This window comes from Lingula anatina, chromosome 4 (genome assembly GCF_051362555.1).
Source record: "Lingula anatina isolate TDL-2025a chromosome 4, LinAna3.0, whole genome shotgun sequence".
Classification (NCBI taxonomy): domain Eukaryota; kingdom Metazoa; phylum Brachiopoda; class Lingulata; order Lingulida; family Lingulidae; genus Lingula; species Lingula anatina.
Genome location: NC_141770.1, coordinates 2,866,873 through 2,888,154, shown reverse-complemented (window position 1 = coordinate 2,888,154; position 21,282 = coordinate 2,866,873). Strand labels below are relative to the sequence as shown.

Here is a 21,282-nt window from a genome sequence, read left to right as displayed (position 1 = left end):
GAATGATGGTTACTTTACTGAGATGCCGGCCACTTGATGCTTTATCACTAAGCGACAGGACTTTTATGACGTAATAAGAGGAGAGGGACATTGTGACGTGTTGTGTGACGCACATGAAGTCATGACGTCCTCTTATATGTTTTTCTTTTTTTTTTCTGTTTTGCAATGAGTCTATAAGCATAGATAAGATTAATCTGTTTTATGTTTACATGCATCAATTCACAACATAATAGGCATGTGATGGGCAATTTGGACGTAAGAATTTATTAACTGGACATAAATAATCTTTTCTAGGCATAAGGCTGCCATGTTCCGTGTATGGAGAGTTAATAAATCAGAAGTCAACTGCTCAGGAGAAACGCGTTTGAAATATATTTTATACAATATTATGAGGCGGAACGCGTATCGGAATTTCAGTGGATGTCTGATGTTTAAAAATTGTTTTGGATAATGAGAAGCCATATATCTTCCCTTCAAACAAAAAAGTCCATGAAAGTTTAATTGATAACGTGATACTCATTTTTACGAGAGAAAAATAACCGCAAAATATGGTAAAAATATGGTAAATGTGATAAATAATACTGCGTAATAAATGTTTTTTTTACAAATGTTTCTTTAGACATAGCCACTTGAAGTAAGACGTGGTTCATGTCATGAATATTTCAAAGACATTGAATTTTTTGTATTCATTTATTTAATAAACAACCAGTTTTGCAATTAACTCTTGCAAATTAATAAGTACACAAGTTGCAAATACATGGCGCCTTGAATTGACATGTGATAACATGATTTTGAATGCCAAAAAACTCTGTTGCATAAATACTTGCATATTTATTAGTAATAATTGCACTATCAAAAGAATTACATTTAGATAGGTGGGAATTCTGAATAGAGAAACCTGTGTAATTTTTCTCAGAATTGAAGCGAATTTATATTTGCTGTACAATCATTATACAAGACAGAAACGTGGCGTGAAGCTACCTAAAGCTAAACAATATAAAGCAACATTCTTAACTGTTATAACTTGTAATGTCTGATTCAATCCGAGATATACAAACAAAGCTCTTATGTGCTTAAAAAGTTCATTAGTCTGGTAGATATACATAGATTGTTTAATTAATAATTCCAAAGACAGTTTTTTTCTAAATGCTTTCGTACCGTCTAATTTTCGGTTCTACTGAAGAGCCTTCCTCAAGCGTTTTGCGGAGATGCGTAAGTGTTATTCATATCATTCAGGCAAACCAAGAAATTATAATAACTTCTTGGGCAAACGGATTGGATGTGTCACTGCCTCCAGCGTCGCAAATGCAGTCGTCTTTAGCAAACTGTCCCTCACAACACTCGCACCTGTACGGCGTGTTTCTGGTGTAGTGGTTGTTGCTGCAGGTCTTGTGGCCGTCTTTGCCATATCCACAAACTTCTATCCACTCACAATCACCTGTAGTGTATCCCCAGACCGTCACCTTGTCCAGGCCATTTTTACAGTAAAGCACAGGTTTCCCGGTGATTGGGTCATGGCCAACTGATAGGAGAGCATGCGGTAAAATAAGTGCGCGTTTGCGTTTAGTGCCAGTTGGTGTTAGAACAATGCCTGAAAAAGATAATTATCTGCCAATCTCATACATGTATTGCCTTGATCTAGATTTCAAAGGGAATGGTTTAATCCATCAAATGTGTTTTGATAATGCCGGAAATACTGGAGCTACTTGGTGACAATAAGTTCGGAATGTTTCCCAGGTTACGGCCCTACAGGTGTGATAGCTGGTACCTCTCCACCGTGCTTGTGCTACCACACCTGTCGGACGGGACCCGTGGGGGGAGGGGGGGGGGGCATTTTGCGCCAAGTGACACCACTGACATTTTAACAACAGTTCACCTGTAGAAGGCCTTGCGATTAGGTCGAAACATTGTGACCTCTGTTTCAAAATGCATGATCCAGTATAAAAAATATTTTCATAACCAACATTATCTCGGTTATTTTGATCTAGCTTTACAAAGCGGTGGTCAATAGTGACTCAAATCTTCACACCAGGGGCTAGGCATGCAAAATATTTACTAAGAACCTAAAATGAATTACAGGCTGCCCCTTGTGGGATAAATAGTATAAACATTTAAAATATATATAGAAAAAAAATATTATATTTGAATACCTTGCAAAACGGTCGCACCAGGCGGCATGGTAAAAAGTTTAGATCTGTAGAGCGGTCGACCGTTTAAGAAAGCCTGGGCCTCGGAGCTGAGGAAGGAAATATCTGACAATGGTGTCTTTTCCTGAGTGAAGAATTTTCTCACCAAAGCGCTGTTCTTCTCAGACAAAACATTATCTTCAGCCTGAAATATTTTTTAAAATGAAAGATTGAAAAATTCGCAAGGCGTCGCTTTGAGTTTAATCTGGCTAGGAAAAATCTTTTTTTTTTTTTTTAATACGTACAAGAAGAGACCATACAGAAGAAACAGAATAACAAGCTTTTGCTGTTTTTTTCGAGTTGGAGAACAAAATAAAATACGGTCTTACTTTCGGATTATAAGTCAATTTGTAGTCACTTTCTATTTCAAAGGGGGAAAGAGGCAGAATAGATTACCTGTAAGGTCTCAAGTCCCCATTTCACGGAGCTTAAGGTGTAATCCAAGCCTTCTTGTCCATTGCGCAGAACGCAGTAGCCGTCTCTGATGTAACAAGTTATGGAGTGACCCTAAAAGTCGAGCAATTTATTGCAGTTTATTAAAATCGAATACAAGAATGTTTTTAAGAAAAGAATGAACACATCAGGCAGAAAATGATGTACTAAAGCATTCCAATGTGCCATTTAGGATGGAATGAGATTAAGATGCTTACATTCTTAAAGTCATGAAGTGAGGCTGTTTCTTGCAAGGCATTGTGGGCAGGCACGTGCACTCTGACTTGCTGTTTAATCATGTCGATCTCCACATCTTCGCTGAATTCGGTGCCTGTTTCATTGATGGCCACTCTGAAATTCTGAATTAAGAAGATGACTTTTAATTATTTGTGGTTTCAAGTTATTACAATTCTTTTGGTTTTCACACTGAGCAATTTAAATTAAATTGTAATGAAATGCACATAATATAAAATATCTCTAGAGGAATCAGCACCAAGACATAACATAGTCACATGTTAAACAAAAACAGGTAATAACAATAATAATAATAAATATCAGAGAGGCATTGCTTTACCTCTTTCCACATTGGAAGTGCGTAAACACTGGAAACAACGACGGTAGCGACTAGTACCAACACAAGTGACTTTTCGGACGACATGTTCAAAACAATGAGACAAACCTGAAAGAAAGCAAAAGTGTTTTAACAAATTATTTTTATAATAAATTATTTTACTGTAATATGTCTTTGGTAAAATTCGTTAGCACTCCAACTGAGATGCTGTTTGAACCAATATCATGTACAAGATAGGTTGAAATTGTAACCATTAAAGTAATTCAAGAGTCTCTTAAATGTAAAATTCACTCACCGAAAAATGTTCTCGTGTGAAGTTATTCAGCAGTATTCAGCTGTTGTCTCTTCTTTTTTCAAGAGCTCTGAAATGCGGTATTTATACCTTTTCCAAAGACTTAACCTTAAATAAAACATGTTTATAATACTTGTGTCAAAAGAAAATTTTAAACAAACGTTATTTTACGACGCAAAACTAGCTTGATGGTGCATCATCTGCAAGCACTATGCTGTAAATATTTACCCACTCAGACCAAATATTTTGTCTAAAGAACGACAGATAATATCCCACTGGAGGTTATCTGTCATCGTTATCAGTCAGGGAATCCGTGGTACGGAAACATTTGCACTAAAATGTCGAACTTGCCACCCCTTTGATTAAAACGAAACTATAGGTACATGTAAGTGAAGCGTTTGATTTTTCCAAACTACTTTGTGGGCAATTTTTGTCGCAAAAACATATCAACAACTGTCACTACATATTCTGCAGTCGTGATCATCACATTTCTATTCGTGGACGGCTGATACATTTCTAAAATATTGACACCTTTTCAGCGAAGCGCGTGTCTCATTAGAATACCGGTATTTACGACATTCAAACATTTGATTAACAGAACCAAAGCACTGACAAATACAGTGTCAGGCCTACCCAACTACCAGACTCGGCACCTACGGATCCAGAATAAACTGGTATATCAGACCACACTACCCGTTTTCAAGGTGTGTGTCCGATCGCATTACAGAGTATCATACCCCATCACAAATTTTGTAAGCCTACCTGTCATCCGGGTATCGCGCCTCGTTTTCGTCAAGTAGGAGTCGTATGAGTACAACAACATGGAAATCGGCAATCCTCGGCTCATTCCGCAAGCTCCATACTATTATCGAGTGCGGAGACATCGGAGTAGTTCCGAGTGACAAGATGGCGACAGACGACTCACTGAATCTCGTCCAGAAAATATTTAACCCCCGACAGAATATGCTTCCGCTATCAAAATTAGGTCTACTTTTCTAAATAAATATATAAGTTTGCAAGTTCTTATTTACAAAACATCATTGGCTATGTTCGAACCTAAATTTTATTTAACAAGTGCGGTATTGTCAGATTTTTAGCATAAACAGGGAAAATTGCAGCAGCGCATGATTCTAGATGAGATGCACTACTTTCCAACCCCGCTTTAGACCACTGTGGAAGTGAAGAACAAAAGATTCAGACGTGGTGTTACTCGCTTAACCGCACGTCTCGCATGAATGCGTTATAACCCGCTAATGGACCCGTGGTCTAAATAAGATAGATCCCTCGTCAGCGAGGGTTATGTGACATCCACTCGTGTATGCCACATAACACCAGGCAAAATCGGTGTGGTGGCTGATACTCTGTAATGCGATCTGACACACACCTTGAAAACGGGTAGTGTGGTCTGATATACCGGTTTATTCTGGATCCGTAGGTGCCGAGTCTGGTAGTTGGTTAGGCCTGAGTGTATAATAACTTTTTGGCGGAGTGTTTGTTGCTCCTTTTTCATTGTGATTGACACAGAAGGAGTAGGTGCATGTTATTATTATTATTATTATTATTATTATTATTATTATTATTATTATTATTGTCATTATTATTATTATTATTATTATTATTTTTGCCATTTCTTTCATGATTTTAAAATGAATGGACGATCTATTTACATATACACATGGTTTCACTGTGCGCTACATTTATAAAGTTCTCAATTTTTATCTCCGCGTTGTTTTTGTTTGTGTAACTTTAAAAAAGAGTCGCAATACCGTTGATATCGGAGGAGGACCATGACACAGTTATGTGGTGGTCAGAAAAAAAAAATTAACTGTTGTCAATCGTAAATAACACCCAGAAAGGTAACAGTTAGGTTATTCATAACGCTAATTGCGCATCGTTTTTTAAATATCAGAGACACTGGCGATAGAGTTTTGTTGGACATTGCCCAAAAAATGATTATTGACTTGAACATATAAATTATAAAAGAAAGAAAGACGATTTTATGTCAATGGTGATTACAATTTCAAATTTTAAAAAAGCCTTTGGTCTTTGAATAACATCCACTCCTGTTTCTTATTTCATTTCACTTAAAAGGCAAGTTACTTCGAATGAAGGAAACAAAATTACATCGAGCTTTGGAGGGTTCTAATTTTTGCAAACCATATTAAAATTTGCTTAACTAATCATCATAGTATGTAATTCAGTTTATTGACAACCGTTTAAGATAAAATAAATATATCACAAGTATATCACAATGTCCATATAGTGAACCTATGTACAGAATATCACATTTTGCTTTGACATGTAATTTAAATCATAAAATGGAACAGCATAGAACAACTTTTGTTTACACTTTGTTATCAACTTTTTCCCTTATGTGATTCGTACAGATGGGCCCTAAACATAACGAAATGTGTGCTAAAATAAGTGATCTTTACTTCATAATATCAATGTGTAATAAATATACAAATAGAAGAAAAATTAAATGCAGTATACAATATCTTTAAATTAAGTATTTATTTTAAACAAATTCAAATATTTAACATATGAAGACTGTAAAATATATAAGATTTCTTAAAAATCCATATATTTACATATATTAGACATTCTCCTATACATTAATATATGAATAAATATACAACAATACCAACACGAGTGCATTACAGTTGTAAACGCATCACCCCCCCCCCTCCATTTTCTTTTCATTTTTCCGTGCTTCATATATGGAGATCTTACTTGATGTCGATATTGAAAAATGGACAAGAGACGGGATTTGGCAACCATGATTGACGTCGTGGTCGTCGAGATGAATTGGGGCGAAAAAAAAAAAAAGAGGGTCAATCAATGTCAGAAAAAAATTCAGAAAATAAAAAAGGACCCACACTCCAACTTTTATTTTAAATAATCGGTAAGGAAGTGATGGAAGTGAAGAAAAGGGAATAGTGGTAAAGAATATGGCGCATACCACTCTTTAAGCCTCTTTTACACTGGACGGCGTCCGGCTTCAGAGTAAAAAATACTACTTTACGTGGCCGATCATTGAGCATTCATTTTGCAACCAAAGCGATGCTTGTGCCTCCTTTCTACGACCACAGCGACGCCAGGTTCATGTCGCACAAAGGACGCAGAAAGGACGCCGTCCAGTGTAAAGGAGGTTTTACACCTATTTTCCTGCTGTTTTACACCTCGTTCCGGTAGGTCCTACGGCTTCTCCTACTGACACTTGTACGCAGCTTTACAAACTTCAAGCTGATGCTTATGAAGATAACGTTTCTGTGCGAAAGCTCGGTTACACTTTCCACAAATATAGTTCTTACTAGTCACAGAGTGAGTTAGCGCATGCGATCGTAAATTCGAGCGATCGGCAAAAGCTTTATCACAGCCAGGGTAATCACATTTGTAAGGTCTTTCCCCAGTGTGAGTGCGCATGTGCCCTTTCAGGAGCCAGGAGCGGGAGAATGTTTTCCCACAGAGGGTGCACTTATTCCCATGCGCGCACCTGTCGTGGCTTTGCACGTGGTCGTTGTACGCAGTCTCAGAAACGTAGACTTTCCCACAAATGTCGCACCTAAAGACGCTGTCCATGCTAGAGCAGTTTTTCCAGTCGACGACCAGCGTCTGCGTGCGCACCAGAGGGCGCACCAAACAGTTCCTGTGCACGGCGGGCTCCCCCAGGGTCTGACTCTTAAATACCGACTTGATCCCTGAGGAATCAACCTCCGTGCGAAGGTTATAAGGACCGGGCTTGTGATTTGAATTCTGACGTGAGCTAGAAGAGGTCAGAGACTTTGTCTGCCGTGGCTCCAATGATATCTTTTGGATGCTGTTGTTGTTTTCATCGCTCATGGACTTGACGTTGTTTTCCAATCCTTTGCTGCTCTCATCTTTCTTGAGTTGGTGCAGCCATTGATGAAAGTTAGAAAAATTGTTGCAGACGACAGTGCTGCTGACTGAAGTGACATCTACAGTGATGTCCTCCTTCTCATCATCCTTATCTGCATCCATCACTGACTTCACGTTGCCTTGGCAACCAGTCACAAGGCATTGGGGCTCAGCATTGCTTATACTGCAACTGTACCCAGCCTTATCAAAACTACCACTGCCATTGCTCCTAATTTGGTCACTACATCTTCCTTTGATTCTGTTGTTATTGCAAATATTGTTACTGTCTATGCTACTGTTAATGCTGCAGTTCGATAACTCGGAATCAGTTGTGGTATTTCCCAAGTCTGTCTTACAGTGTCCAGTCTTAATGTCAAATGTTTTGACAGCGTTGCTGTCACAGCTGTCTCTGGCGTCACTGCCATCTTTGTCATCCTTGATGACGTAGTTGCCATAGACAAAGGGACTCTCTTCGGTCCATTCCTCAGTTTCTAAGGGGTTCTCTCCGCAAACATCCAATTCTGTGCCTCGAAGGATCAGCTCGTACCTGTAGAAAAGATAAGATGAAGAATCACTGATTATGAGTGGGAAAACTTGAAAGTGATGTGTTATTGGACCAGGGTTCAGAATTAGGCACAGTAAATGAGATTGTATTAGCTTTGATTAGAGAGACAATTGCCATTGTGGTAACAGCTAGATGTGAACAGAAAACATTGTGCTAGATGTGATCAGTAATGAAATAACAAGGGTAAATTTTGGGTTAAAAATCAGTTAAACATTGTGATAGTTAATTAATTTGCATAATTTCAGCAAAATAGATTTTCAGCACTTTAATTGCTGAGTAATAAATTTGAAAATTAACTGTATGATAACCATATAATTTCGAAAAATGAAATGAAATTGAAACCAAAATAATATAATGATAATAGATGAAAAAAAATATAGAAAAAGTTTGATTAACTGTATAAAACTAAATCTGTATATATGTGATTTAAACAAGTGTGATTTTATATTTATTTATTCAGTTATTTATTTATTTATTATTTTTTTTGATGGCTGAAGTTTAGATAGACAAAATTGTGTATATGTACATGTAGTAAGCAGTATGCCTATTCTATTAAGGAGTGATTTTCATTTTCAGTTTTAGACTTGAAATTGTGATTTTTAGTTTGATAAAAAATCTCTCTATCTAAATAAAATAAATCTATCAAGGTATTCATCATTTAAATGTGGCAATCAATCGTAATTTTAAGGTCAAAATGAAAATTTCCTCATATTTTTCTTCCCAGTGATTAATAGGCCTTACATAAAACATTTATATAAAAAAACTCATACAAAAATGGTTTTATTTCAATTACTGCACTGCACATTGAACTGCAGTTGTTGTGCACACTGTTTTTGTGTTAGATAAACAATGATTTGTGCTGGTAGGCCTACTTCTTTTATCACAAGCTCCCTCCCTCTCCCTTTCCTTCCTCCATTCTCTCTCTCTCTCTCTCTCTCTCTCTCTCTCTCTCAAACACACACACACACACACACACACACACGAGCACGCACTTGCCAAGATAATTTTTAACAAAGTCAAGAGAAATCTTATGTACATTACATAGTGTTTGGATTTAATGATTTCTTCGTTTATGCTTGTTTTTCCCCATTTCAGTTGTAAAGAAGTCATTGTCACCCTACCTTGTAATTACAGAGAGATAGCTCATAGAGCGGTATTTGATAAATTTCTTCGGAGCTGATGGAATCGGAGAGACATGGCGTGCCTGCAAATTTTCATCGCTACCTCCACATATATATCTCCTAAGCGGCAGTGCTACTCGGCCTGATCGTGTTGTGAAAATCCTATTTTTGATCTCTTCTCGCTCTGGAAACGAGGAAGGAACTGCAAGGAATATTTGATGATAGTTTTACACGAATATTTCATTTACATGAGTAACTGTGAGCAGAAGTTCAACATTGCAATTTTGTATCATTCGAAACAGGTGCTTCTTGTATCTGGACGAAAGAGAGAGCAGACGCTTCACTATTTTGCTAAAAAGAGACAGGGATATAAAGTGTAACTCACCTATTGGGTGCGTCTTTGAACGATAATTCCGGACAGAAAACGAAAAGCATCGAGGCATTATCTTATACCCCGTAGAGATCTAAGCACAGAAATCAAAGAGAAACATTAGAATAGTTTGAAATTGACAAGTGCGTGCGCGTTTTCGTGCTACGTCATCGATTTTGACGTAGTGACCTGTAAACAAACCGCACGTGCAGAGACGTGCCGAAAGGAGAGTCACAGGCTTTTGGTTTATTTAGCTTATTTGGCATGAACAGTAGGCTTTTTTAGAGACGGAAGGGGCGAAGTAGTGGCGCTTATTAAATTCTGATTTTCCACGGTCCTCTTATCTGCCACAAAACTCATTTTGCTTTTATTAACAAAAAGAAAAAAAATACAGTACGTCTCTCCCCCCCCTCAAAAAAAAAAAAAAAAAAAAAAAAAAAAAAAAGTAGTCTACAATTTTGATTCATGATTTCAAGTAGTCACCAAGAATAAGTCTTTTCACGGGAAATTAACCTTTTATTTGCACAGACAATTTTCAAAAAGTTAATCAAAGTCGGTATTTATCTTTTCTGTGGCTTTTAATTAACAAAGATTTATAAGTAGCCTAAGCACAAAAAAAAAAAAAAAAAAAAAAAAAAAAAAAAAAAAAAAAAAAAAAAAAGGTAAATTTGCCATTTCCTGGCACTACTACGGCACAGTTTATTTCTTAAACCAAGGAATATCACCAAGGGTGGTTCTCTTGCCTCATGGTCAGACTTACTTAATATTCTTCTAAGTATCAAAACAATTCACTCTAAAATGTTACAAAGAAATGTGCAAAAGTCGCCCATGTCCTTGAAAATAAAATTATAGTGTCTACAGGTTTTTCATCCAAAGGTGTCCATACTCTTGTCTTCTTTACACATACAGTGTAAAGCACCTGAGGCAAGAAATGCTAAATAATCACAGTCAAACATATACTCGTCAAAAATGTCAAAAGTTAATTTCTTATTTAATAAGACTTGTCATTTTTGACGTTGAGCACAGGATTTCATTGGGATTTTGATCCCCAAAAGTGGTCAATATTTTTAACAAAAAAGTCATTGTCATGGACTAGAGTTCACTTCATTTGCTGTCTTCCACAAATTCAACTTCTGCAAAGTGTTCAAAGTATTAGTATTCAGACTGTCATAGTACCTTGTGATGAGCGAGTCCACTCTCCAAGACCTAAGCACATCTTTACACGTTTTCCCATTTAAATCAAATTTGCACTTATCCCGGAAGTGGTGAACATACCCAGACCTCTCGTCGATAACTTGTTCCTCCGAATAACTCATTCTCGGCCAACGTGGCATGTGCCAATTGGCGGAAAATATATGGTCAGGAATAAATATACTCTTAGACTGAAACCACACGGGATCTGTCCGCCTTAGATGCCGCATCATGTATAAATAGTTTGGAATTTTACCCTCCGCGTCGCTTGGACCGTACTCCCTGAAATGGTGGCTCGCTGGGAGAGCGTAGGCCCCTTTGTCGGGGAACCAGCCCCGTAAACGCTCGATAAGACTGGTGATATTTTCATCTGGAGTAGGGACGAGGATTTCGTCAATGTCAATTAATAAAATGTAATTGTATATATTTTTGAATCTATACATACAGTCGTTGATGCTACCTAATTCTGCTTGTAGAAGTTGCGTGTATTGTTTATATTCCCGGTTGATTTTGAAAGCGTTTGGTATCATACCTTCAGCGTTCTGCGTAACAAACGGGAAAAAGGTATCATTTACGAGGGTGAGAATATTTTGCTCCACATAATGATCTAAAACTTTCCGTGCTGGACCTTTAACTCCTCCATCGTAAATAATGAAGTTCCGTATACCTATAAGTTTACTCATTTCAAACCACTCAACTAAGCGGACAGGATCAAGCTCTCCTCTGGCAGTTTTCACGCAAGCGGCAAGTTGAATTGGCGATTTCGGAGACAGCGCATCGGGGTATACATGCACAGGAATGGATGACCATTCATGCGATCCCTCTTTGCGAATGTAAATATGACTTGGCGGCTTCTTTAAGTTCACTGGCAGCAGGCATTCGAAATGATAATAATTCAAAACATCGTAATGTGTCTCAAACGTGTCACTGCGAGAGACAAGCTCTCTTTTAGCCAATTTTCCAGGTTCGAACTTTGTTTCCTGAAAGCTGTACTCGAGGGGAAGCGCGTCATGTGGTTGTGCAGCGAAGATTCGCACCATTTTTGTATACCTGGTGTCATACACAGCAAAATTCACCACTGTATCCGGGTGGAGAAGATAATGCTGCAATATTGCAGTAGGTGTGACCTGCTCCGATCCTTGCATGGAAAGTACTGTGTTCTGGTGAACTTTGTTGCTTTTGCTTTCTGGTGGGAATAATATAATTTCCTTACGTACGTATGGCTTTACTGTTGTGGCTCTTGTTGATGACGACACGAGTTTCCTTGTTGTACTTATTTCAGGAATTTGGTTGGGTTTTTCTTCGTTTCCTTCATTTGGTATTGCTGTTGTCTCTATTGTATGATGCGCTGATAGGTTTGCCGCCGAAGCACTGTTTTCTTTATTTTGCGGCACACTCGAAGTTAGTTCTACATGAACAAATGATCGATTAATGGCACTTTCCTTTTTGTCAAAATTTTGCAACTTTCCCTTCTCTTCCGTTTCCAAATTCCATCCTTTTTCTTTCTCTGCCACCTTGTCGTGGTGTTCATCATTTGCTCTCAGGTCGGAACTTTTCACGATCCTATTCCAACCCAACGCCGCGTGTTCAACACTGGATTTATCTTCAGATATCCCTGACCGGGAGTTGCCTTTCACTTTGACCACAGTCCAGGGATTGCCAGTTTCTAATCTCCCCACTAAATACACCGCCACGACGAGCATAACCGAGACTGTAATAAGGAAGATCGTCTTGGAAGATGACACCAGTCGATTGAGCATCGTCCATCTACACCCTGAAATAAACAGAAAAGATTCATGTCAATTTTTTTTAAAAATCACATGTTCAATATAAGATGTCAAATTGTTACAAGTGGTCCAGTTGCTATCTGGTAAGACATTAAATCTGTTCCAGCAAATACGGCGTGGTGGGACGCGAATATTTCACCATTATTTATTTATTTATTTATTTATTTATTTATTTATTTATTTATTTATTTATTTATTTATTTATTTATTTAATCAACTTTAAAAGATGAATAAAACATTTTATAAACAGACGAATTATATTGCCGTTCTCGATCCGTTTTCTAAACGTAAGTGTAAAGAAACGAAAACTGCTTTAAGGAAAGAGTATTTTATTTCTAAATATATATATCCGACTTCGGTTGTTTTTTAAGCTTTGATATAAGCTTAAAGTGAATCCGTACACTTTGCTGGTCTGTCTCCACAAGACAGCTACTCGTTTACCCAACCATCTTGGATGTTGATCCACGACGAGATAATTCATTCATCGCGTGATTCTAAACTAAGATCTTATAACAAGATGTCCATTGTGGCTCTTAATTTTTATCACTGATACAAGCTCCCATTGTTCCTCAATCCTCCGTACTCAAAACGAGACGATGACAGCTGTAATAATTCATAACAGAGTTTTCCCATAGCGTTAGGACACTCGTTGGGTCTGTCTTAGCTTTGAATAAACTAGGAAGATGTATGTTTAATAAGCCGTATAATCTTGGAATAACTCAAGTGTGATCTTTAAGTGACAGAATCCCATTAAGTTACAGCAGAACAGAGTGCCTTGTATTATAAAATATAATATTGTACATTAGATAGATTGTATATGGTGATATAAGAGATATGGAGCTGAAGACTGGTAATTACATTGTGTAACTTTTATCTCAGGCTGAAGCCTGTCGTTTTAAGAAGAATTAGTCTCGTATAATACAGTGTTAGATCATTATTTATATCATCCCTGTCACAGAGCTCCCCAACTGGTGCCGTGGCTTAACATTAGCCTTGATTCTGGACTGAGGAAAGAAAGAAATATCTACTATGAATACTTCCTGCATTCCCGTTTAAATTCATTAACTCAACATTCTAGCCTTACATATGGCATTTGAAGGGGGTTAGTTTCTCTAAATAACGTATTTATAAAATCGTTTTGAGATACACTGTACGCCCAATCAATTTTACCTTTGTACATATTTCTCTTGACGTGCTATCCCCTAGTCAAACAAAATTGCTGCGGTTCTCTGTTGTTCGTGGTTATAATCCCGCATAAAAAATACACATATATCATCGCTTCACTTTGTCGCTCATCCAGAAAAACAATAATGCAAAAACCGAGTGACTGCTGCGCAAATCAATGTATCCTAATGATCATTTAGCGTGCATTTCCATAATCATTATCAGTTTACGTGAATGGCCCCAGCTCTGCGGGGATTTTCGCTGAGTACAATCAGCTTAACAGATGAACACGCCTTCTTCTGGAATACACAAAAGCTGGTTATTATACGGAAAATGTTGGAAACAAAAGGGGGCGTGACCTTCAATTAAGCTGATTGCACTCAGCGAGAGTCCCTGCAGAGTTGGGTCGAACCGCGTGGACCGATGCTGTCTGTATGAGAATGAAGTCTTTCGAAATATGCTAGAGAATATAAACCGGATGATTAATCTACAGCTGTCTGTCGAAGGGACGTGACGGGGCTCCATTTTACTATCCCACCAAAAATGTAATAATTCTTTGGCTACCTATGACTAATATATATATATTTTTTTATTATTGAGAACATCTTTTATACCATGCTATTTTGTAATTTTTTCTTTTGTTATTTTCCTTGGTTTAACCAAGACTTATACATGCATCTTTGCCATATAATATAATCTCTAAACCAAAGTCAAGTATATGGGTAATGGGCAGTCACAGGGCGAGTATATTGTTGGTACACTCTGCACGCCTGCTCTCCATCTCGTCACTCAAGTCTCCAGCGTCCCCTTGGTTGTTTGATAATCCTTGTTTGATAGATTCTAGCATTCACAAACCATCACTAAATACAAGCTATTGTCGCTTATCGGCTAAATAAATGTTGATAGAGGAAGGTGAATTGCCTTAAAAACGATACGAAAGCAGTTAAATATCATGTACTCCTCTAATCTCTCCAGGGGCGGATTAACAGCAAGGGGGTTTTATTCAAGGTGGGGACAGTTTGCCTTTAGGCCATCGGGGTAATTCTGTAGTTTCTTTGCATTCAGTTTGAGCGGCTTAAATGTCTGTCACGCCCATTAAAGCTACTAGGGAGGTAATATACATGTATTTCGTGCGCGCTTAAGCTAAATGCAATTTAGTGAGAAACCCCTCGGAGATAGATCGATCCTGCTAGTACGATAGGGTATGACTAAGGGTGCTTTCCCAGAGATTTAGATCGATCTAAAGATTAAGTTTAAGATCGACCTAACTCCCTGGGGGTTCACGCTAAATTGCAGTCAGCCGAGCGGGCACCATAGTTAATTACCCCCTTACAGCTTTTAGTAGGCGGGACAGACGCTTAAGCCGGCCAAGCTGACAGTAATCTAGTGAGACTCCCCACAGGGATAGATCGATCTAAAAATCTATGGAAATGGGGTGTATGGTAATGGTCCACTAGGTGTAAATCAATTGCAATCAACACGCTAGCATTATCGATCCTTAAATGGAGAGAACTTGTATGAATATAGATATGATAGATGTTTGCTCCCTAGATGGTTGGCATTTTAATTGACGTAGACCGTTCAGTGAATTATCAATTTATCCTGCACAGTTAAGACCTTATTTCAGCTGCCCGAGCAGCATCAGTAAAAAAAAAAAAAAAGAAAAGCATATGACAAAACTCTTAACAAAGCTTAAGCCCTTTTTAAGGAAAAAGATTCAGAAATCTTTCTTTGGGGCTTCCACAAAATCCCTTCTTTTCAAAGAAGTAAATTTCTCTTTGTGAAATATACAACGACAAGAAAAATTTTCAAAGTATAAAAGGTTTAGAAATTTCTAAAGCGTACTTACTATTATATCGTTTCATTGTGTCTATTTGTCGTTGGATCGTCCATTTCTTATATAATAATTTCAAGAGAAGGAAATGTCAACACCAACAGCACCAAGTACTATTGTTTGAGGGGTTTTATTGTCTTTATTGTCTTTATTGTCTTTATGGTCTGAAATGTGAGAAGATAGGGCCTATATAGAAAGAGGAGGAAGATATATAGATTTACAGGACATGTAGACACAGAAAATACATATGACTTTGGTACATTTTCACGCGCGGATACATTACCTTAATAAACTATTTGACTTAATCTACTCTCTGCGCAGAGTGAGTGCCATATATAAATTCGTAAACAGTGTAATTAAAAGGCGTTTATTCCTGCGCAGGTGAGTATAATTTGCTACTTATATTATTATTATTATTATTATTATTATTATTATTATTATTGTTATGTTTTGTAGTAGTTATGGAGCCTGTAAATGTAAACCATTTCTTTGTGATCAATAAAGGTTTATTATTATTATTATTGTTATTATTATTATTATAAAGAGTAGTAGCCTAGGAAGAAGATCTTACATGCAGATCAACATTCAGTAGAAGATAACCAAGGAGACCATAATTAATGGGACTATATAGGAGCAAGCAAAGCAACTCCTTTCTCCTTTATATTCATTATCACCCCATTAAAAAGCTAATGTCCCTGATGCACACGTGACACGAAGCTTCTAGACGGAATTTGATATTGTGTGCTATATATTTCATACCGGTTATTTATATAGGAATCTGGCCTATATTTTGTAAAATTAGTCGACCACTGCAATTCAATAGTTGTAGTTGTAATTTTAAACCTTGGTGGTCAGCGGGATAATATGTTGGCCGTCTCGTCACCTATTGTGTGTCAATTTATGATTAGAATGACATGTATTAGTTCCTCCGCACTCCAGTTGTTGAGGCTTTTGTGACTCAATATTGAGACAATGACGCTACTCCATATATCGGTGCAAATTGTGACTACGGAAAAAAAGATTTGGGAAGAACTTGCGAACTGCATCTCCAATTAACATTTTGTTGCAAAAATTAACAAGAAAATGCCATTTGTAAAGAGGATATAGTATGAGTAACGAAAAGGGTGCCTTGTTTTCGAAAAAACTAAGAAGTAGATTGAAGCTCATCACCTAACAGTGTAGTAAATTTATTACTCGAAAAAAATAACTTATTTGTAGGATTTTTTTTGTACATTTCTTTTCCCCAAGAGTAAAGTACTCCTTTCTTAATCAATAAAGGGCACAGACCACCGAATAGTTTGATATGCGGGCTTATAAGGGTCCCATTTATATTGTCAGTCTGCATCCATTACTGTGTGCATATATGCATTACAAAAAATATTTTACCTCAAATATCACATGAAAAATAACACCCTTAGGGTGCTTTCCCAGAGATTTAGATCGATCCAGAAATTTAGATTTAGATCGACCTAACTCCCTGGGGGTTCACGCTAAATTGCAGTCAGCCGAGCGGGCACCAAAGTTAATTACCCCCTTACAGTTTTTAGTAGGCGGGACAGACGCTTAAGCCGGTCAAGCTGACAGTAATCTAGTGAGACTCCCCACAGGGATAGATCGGTCTAAAAATCTATGGAAATGGGGTGTAACAGTAACAGTAAAGGATGAGTGAGCGCCATGAAAGGATTAGGGTAATTTACTTTGTACGAGTTGGCATGTAACGACGAAATACTTAACTAGGGATTGTTGAGTTGCGTTCTCCTACGGCACGACACTGTAACCCGCTGCGAAAATTTATCTCATTTAAAGCCCACTTGCGGCTCTCAATCTGTCCAAGAAAATGTTTTTCTCTTTTAATGAAAAATGTTCTTAATCTGTTCTGGGACATTTTTCGAATTGTTACATTCATTAGAGAACAACATTAGAACTGTAAAAAACACACCAAATGTTCAAGAATAGATTGAACGTTAGATGAGACACATTTTCGCAGGCTGGGCGTCTCTGTCACGATTTCGTGTCCAACATGTAGGTCTAATCACCCTGCCTAAGCTCATTGCAAAAATTGTATAATTTCAGTTATTCATTTCTACATACCTTGCTGTATTAGAGAAGAAAAATCACTCGTCCTCTTTCCGTCTATCAGGTAAGCGCATTATACAATTAGGTAAGGTGACGGGTCGCAGGTTTATATAAGAGCGTTCTTTGTTGATAGGTTTCTATGTCACGAGAGGTGAACCCTTACTGCATTATGAAGCAAGTCAAGTTGACGGAGTCACATACCAGTGCATGAGCCGAAGAAACCAGTCTTTTTCTAGTAGATCTTTTTTTCGAGAACTTCTTCGTCCCTGTATAGCAATTTGTTGACACTGTTATGTGTAACTGTGACTATTTTAAAAATGTGACGAATGGTATTTTGACAACTGTGGACACCCCCCCTCCCGTACCGTATGTATAAGAATTCAAATTTCGGATTTTTAAAACATTCAATATGAAATATACATTTTAATTCACCAGCCGTACTTTTGCATAAACTCGCCTCACCAGTGGCTTATATTATTGCCTTTTGTCAAGACAATAGCCTTCAATATTGTTTTTTTTTCTCAGATGGGGTAGTGTTCAGTACTGACATATGTTATTAATAAGAGCATATAAGCACAAAGCATAATTATCACAGACGTAGATTGTATGGTGCCCTCATAATCATGGGACATTGGTCCTTGGTGACTTATATTTAGAATGGCATGGGCATGAGAGAATGCGCTAGTCACTAAAACAAACGAACTACTGTAAGTGCTACTAGCATAACAACATGTAATGTGCTATTGTACACGTACTGTGTTTATAGAGCCTATTTATAAATCAAATGCAAGTTGTTTTGATGGATCGACCGCTGAAGAGCATTTTGGGGAGATCTCCGGGGGGGGGGGGGGGGGAGTATGTCTTTCGAGAACGTTTAGGGTCAACCACTCCCGCTAACACACCAACACAACAACTACTGGTACAGAGCTACTGGGGTTACGCCAACTTTTCCCCGCCAGCCACACGTACAATTAATACACGCAGTGATTGTATAGCACTTATTTCAATGAGCTGCGTTGAATTTATATAAACATCGCAGATCTGGTTTGGCTGGTTATTGTAAAGGTCAACTAGCAACTAGTATTATTGGAAATGAGAAACAAATAACCAGCACATGGCTGCACGTAAAAATGTACATTACGTCCCCATACATGTACATTTGCCAGTAGACTGTGCCTATTTGCATCCGTCCAACCTCCTTACCTTGGGGTGTCCCCGTCAATGCCTCCTGTTCTTCTTTAGCTGAAATTATCGACTGTGTCTCACAGCGTCAATAAAACCCGTTCATGTCACCCTGTTCTGGGTCACTTCTCGTGAACTGCATGGACAATTCATTACCGGTGCATACCTGCCCACGTGATGCATAGCTTAAGGATTTTCTCCTCTCGCAGTCGTCACTGGCGGGTGCACAGCAGTTTCTTTCAACACAACCATTGTGAAGCTTGCATAATGAGCGCTTTATTAAACATATACAGGTCATAATCCAGGGATTGGCACAGAAGCCGTCTAGCGAAAAGTTTCGAATTAAAAGCACTGGCATAACCTCTTTTAAGTGTCTCTCTGTTCTATAAAGCTTTAACAAATACGGCAACCTATGGATAAAAGCTGTTCAGTTATTCGGGGATCTTAATTGATCGCAAAGCAAACAAGTTTTTATTCAAGTCCGTTTTGAGCATAACTTACCGATCAGTGTATATACAGTTAAAGCCAGGTGATATTAGGTAATATCAGCACAGAGAAAATGATACCCTGGACCCAATATCAATATTTCGGTTTATATACATTGTATCCCAATTAACGGGGTCAAAAGTCACGGATTTCCCTTTTTTCCTTCATTAAATTATTATGGTATACGTCATTAATGTAGAGATATTGTCTCAAATGACACTGTTACCAAGTTGATCAGTCAGGTGACGGGTAAGTAAACGGCCTTCCCTCGAGGAGAGCAAAGTAATGAACTTGTTGCCGAGAAAAAATATCGAGCATTATACTGTTGTGCAACCGTGTCTTTTGCTGTGTAAATGTTGCGATATAGGCGCTTTTAGAATGGTTTTATGTATACAAGTGAGTAACTAGTCTTTCAATAAGCGTCAAAACAAGCCTTTATTGCTTTTGGCACTCCCACAAAGATCATTCAATTATGATCGGAGATATTTTGCCGGTGCTTTATTTTGCTACATTTATCACACTATACATCCAGGCAGTATGTCTGACTTATTGATTAAGTGATTCTATATTGTATTAAGTGATTCCGAATACGTGTATATTTCAGGCACTCGCGTGTGAAAATGTCACGGTTATCAATGAAGCCGAGAAAACAAAGAAACAGGCACAAAACTCTAGCTAAGAACTTCAGTCTGAGTCTAAAGATTAGCCTAAACTTAAAGACCACAATTTTAGACCACTGCGACCTGAGATAAATCGCAATTCAATAAAAGTGACATAATGCAGAACGCTATGTCTTGAAAACAAGCTGGACTACCCCAACCCCCAACCCCAACCAATCCTTTTTCTCATATTTTTCACCTAGATATGTTTTTAGATTTAGAATTACATTTTTTATCAATATCGCTAAAGCAGAAAGGGTATTTCAAAAATTGACAGCACGCTCTTTAAATGAAATATTATATCTCTATACTAGTACATGTACGTCAGACGTGTTTTTTACACTGTGTGATTCTTATCAATGCTCACTTTATTTAAGTGGATCGATTACTTCAACCAAGTCTCACTCTAAAATTCTTCTGTATTCATAGAATGAGTGATTCCTAACTGGCGACACTAAACAACGATGTTTACATAAACCTAAAAGGTTACATTCTAGTTTGATAAGTCAGACAACAAATGCTTAACAATACATGTATATGTAACATTGTGGTTCAATATTCAAGCATCTAAAGCCCCCTTTACACTAGACGGCGTCCTTTCTGCGTCCCTTAGTACGGCCCGGTTTGAGAGTAAAAAATAATATCTTTTAAATACAACTGGCCAAACATTAAGCATTCATTCTGCAACCAAAGCGATGCTAGTCCCTCCTTTCTACGACCACAGCGATGCCAGTTTCATGGTCGCACAAAGGACGCAGAGAGGATGCCGTCCGGTGTAAATGGGGTTTAAAAGAAATGAAAACCAGCGAACCATACCCTCTTTACTTACTTGTCAAAGAATAACACCTGAAATCAGCATAATGTTAAAAATGAGTTAAATAAACGACATTTATATCGTACTTACTTCTCCTTTTCATCTCACAAAGCCGCATTACCACGACGCTGAGAGCTGGCGTTAGCGGGGATTATCCTGGAAAACTATGAATGTGATCTGATAAAGTGGAAAGGTACATCTCTTTTTTATCTCTCCTTAATCAGCCTCGTGGATTGTTCTCGAAGAAGTGACCGCGTGTTGTGTCACCGGCGTAGATCTTTATAACCCTGCGTTAATCCACGCTCATGAAATTTTTGAACATTATGATAATGAGATAGACTATCAAGGTTTTGAAAGATGGGGATATTGCCGAGAGCAGCTTATTTTAATATGTGGAAGAGTTCCGTGTCTACAGCGGTGTTTACACAAGTACCTGCCTCATCTGTTTGGGAACCCCCCTCCCTCCCCCAAACTCACCCACCCACCCCAAATACCGGCTACTGTTACATGGTGGTGAATCACAGTATAATAAAGAAAGGGGGCAGATGGTTATTAAATCTCATAAAGTCAAATCTCTCAAGGGCGTTTTTTTTTTCTCTAAAGTTACCAAGAATTTAAAGTATAATTACTGGTTTTACGCGGTTGACCCGAAGGGCTGCTCAAATGCAAGAGA

The 21,282-nt window shown here is 37.9% G+C and overlaps 3 protein-coding genes across 7 annotated transcripts; all 3 read right to left on the bottom strand.

Annotated features, from left to right (window-relative positions):
* Nucleotides 1-811: 811 nt before the first annotated feature.
* LOC106166929 (uncharacterized) lies at nt 812-3,297 on the bottom strand. The gene is made up of 5 exons (XM_087012247.1): nt 3,193-3,297; nt 2,837-2,977; nt 2,583-2,693; nt 2,151-2,331; nt 812-1,591 (listed from the first exon to the last, which is right to left on the bottom strand). The coding sequence occupies exons 1-5, from the start codon at nt 3,274-3,276 to the stop codon at nt 1,233-1,235; spliced, it is 876 nt and encodes a 291-aa protein (XP_086868373.1). The 5' UTR covers nt 3,277-3,297; the 3' UTR covers nt 812-1,232.
* Nucleotides 3,298-6,284: 2,987 nt separating this feature from the next.
* Nucleotides 6,285-10,035, bottom strand: LOC147762061 (uncharacterized). Its single transcript, XM_087010313.1, has 3 exons — nt 9,432-10,035; nt 9,047-9,248; nt 6,285-7,907 (listed from the first exon to the last, which is right to left on the bottom strand). Exons 1-3 carry the CDS (start codon nt 9,487-9,489, stop codon nt 6,692-6,694), a joined length of 1,476 nt encoding a protein of 491 aa, XP_086866439.1. The 5' UTR covers nt 9,490-10,035; the 3' UTR covers nt 6,285-6,691.
* A 351-nt stretch (nt 10,036-10,386) lies between these two features.
* On the bottom strand, nt 10,387-20,886 carry LOC106180893 (uncharacterized). 5 transcript variants are annotated; one of them, XM_013565067.3, is made up of 2 exons: nt 20,700-20,886; nt 10,387-12,381 (listed from the first exon to the last, which is right to left on the bottom strand). In XM_013565067.3, exons 1-2 carry the CDS (start codon nt 20,725-20,727, stop codon nt 10,502-10,504), a joined length of 1,908 nt encoding a protein of 635 aa, XP_013420521.3. In that variant the 5' UTR covers nt 20,728-20,886; the 3' UTR covers nt 10,387-10,501. The 5 variants fall into 5 exon arrangements, with proteins under 5 accessions (XP_013420521.3, XP_086866431.1, XP_086866432.1 ...); XM_087010305.1 differs by lacking the exon at nt 20,700-20,886 and adding an exon at nt 18,672-18,883; XM_087010306.1 differs by lacking the exon at nt 20,700-20,886 and adding an exon at nt 17,484-17,684.
* Nucleotides 20,887-21,282: the final 396 nt, after the last annotated feature.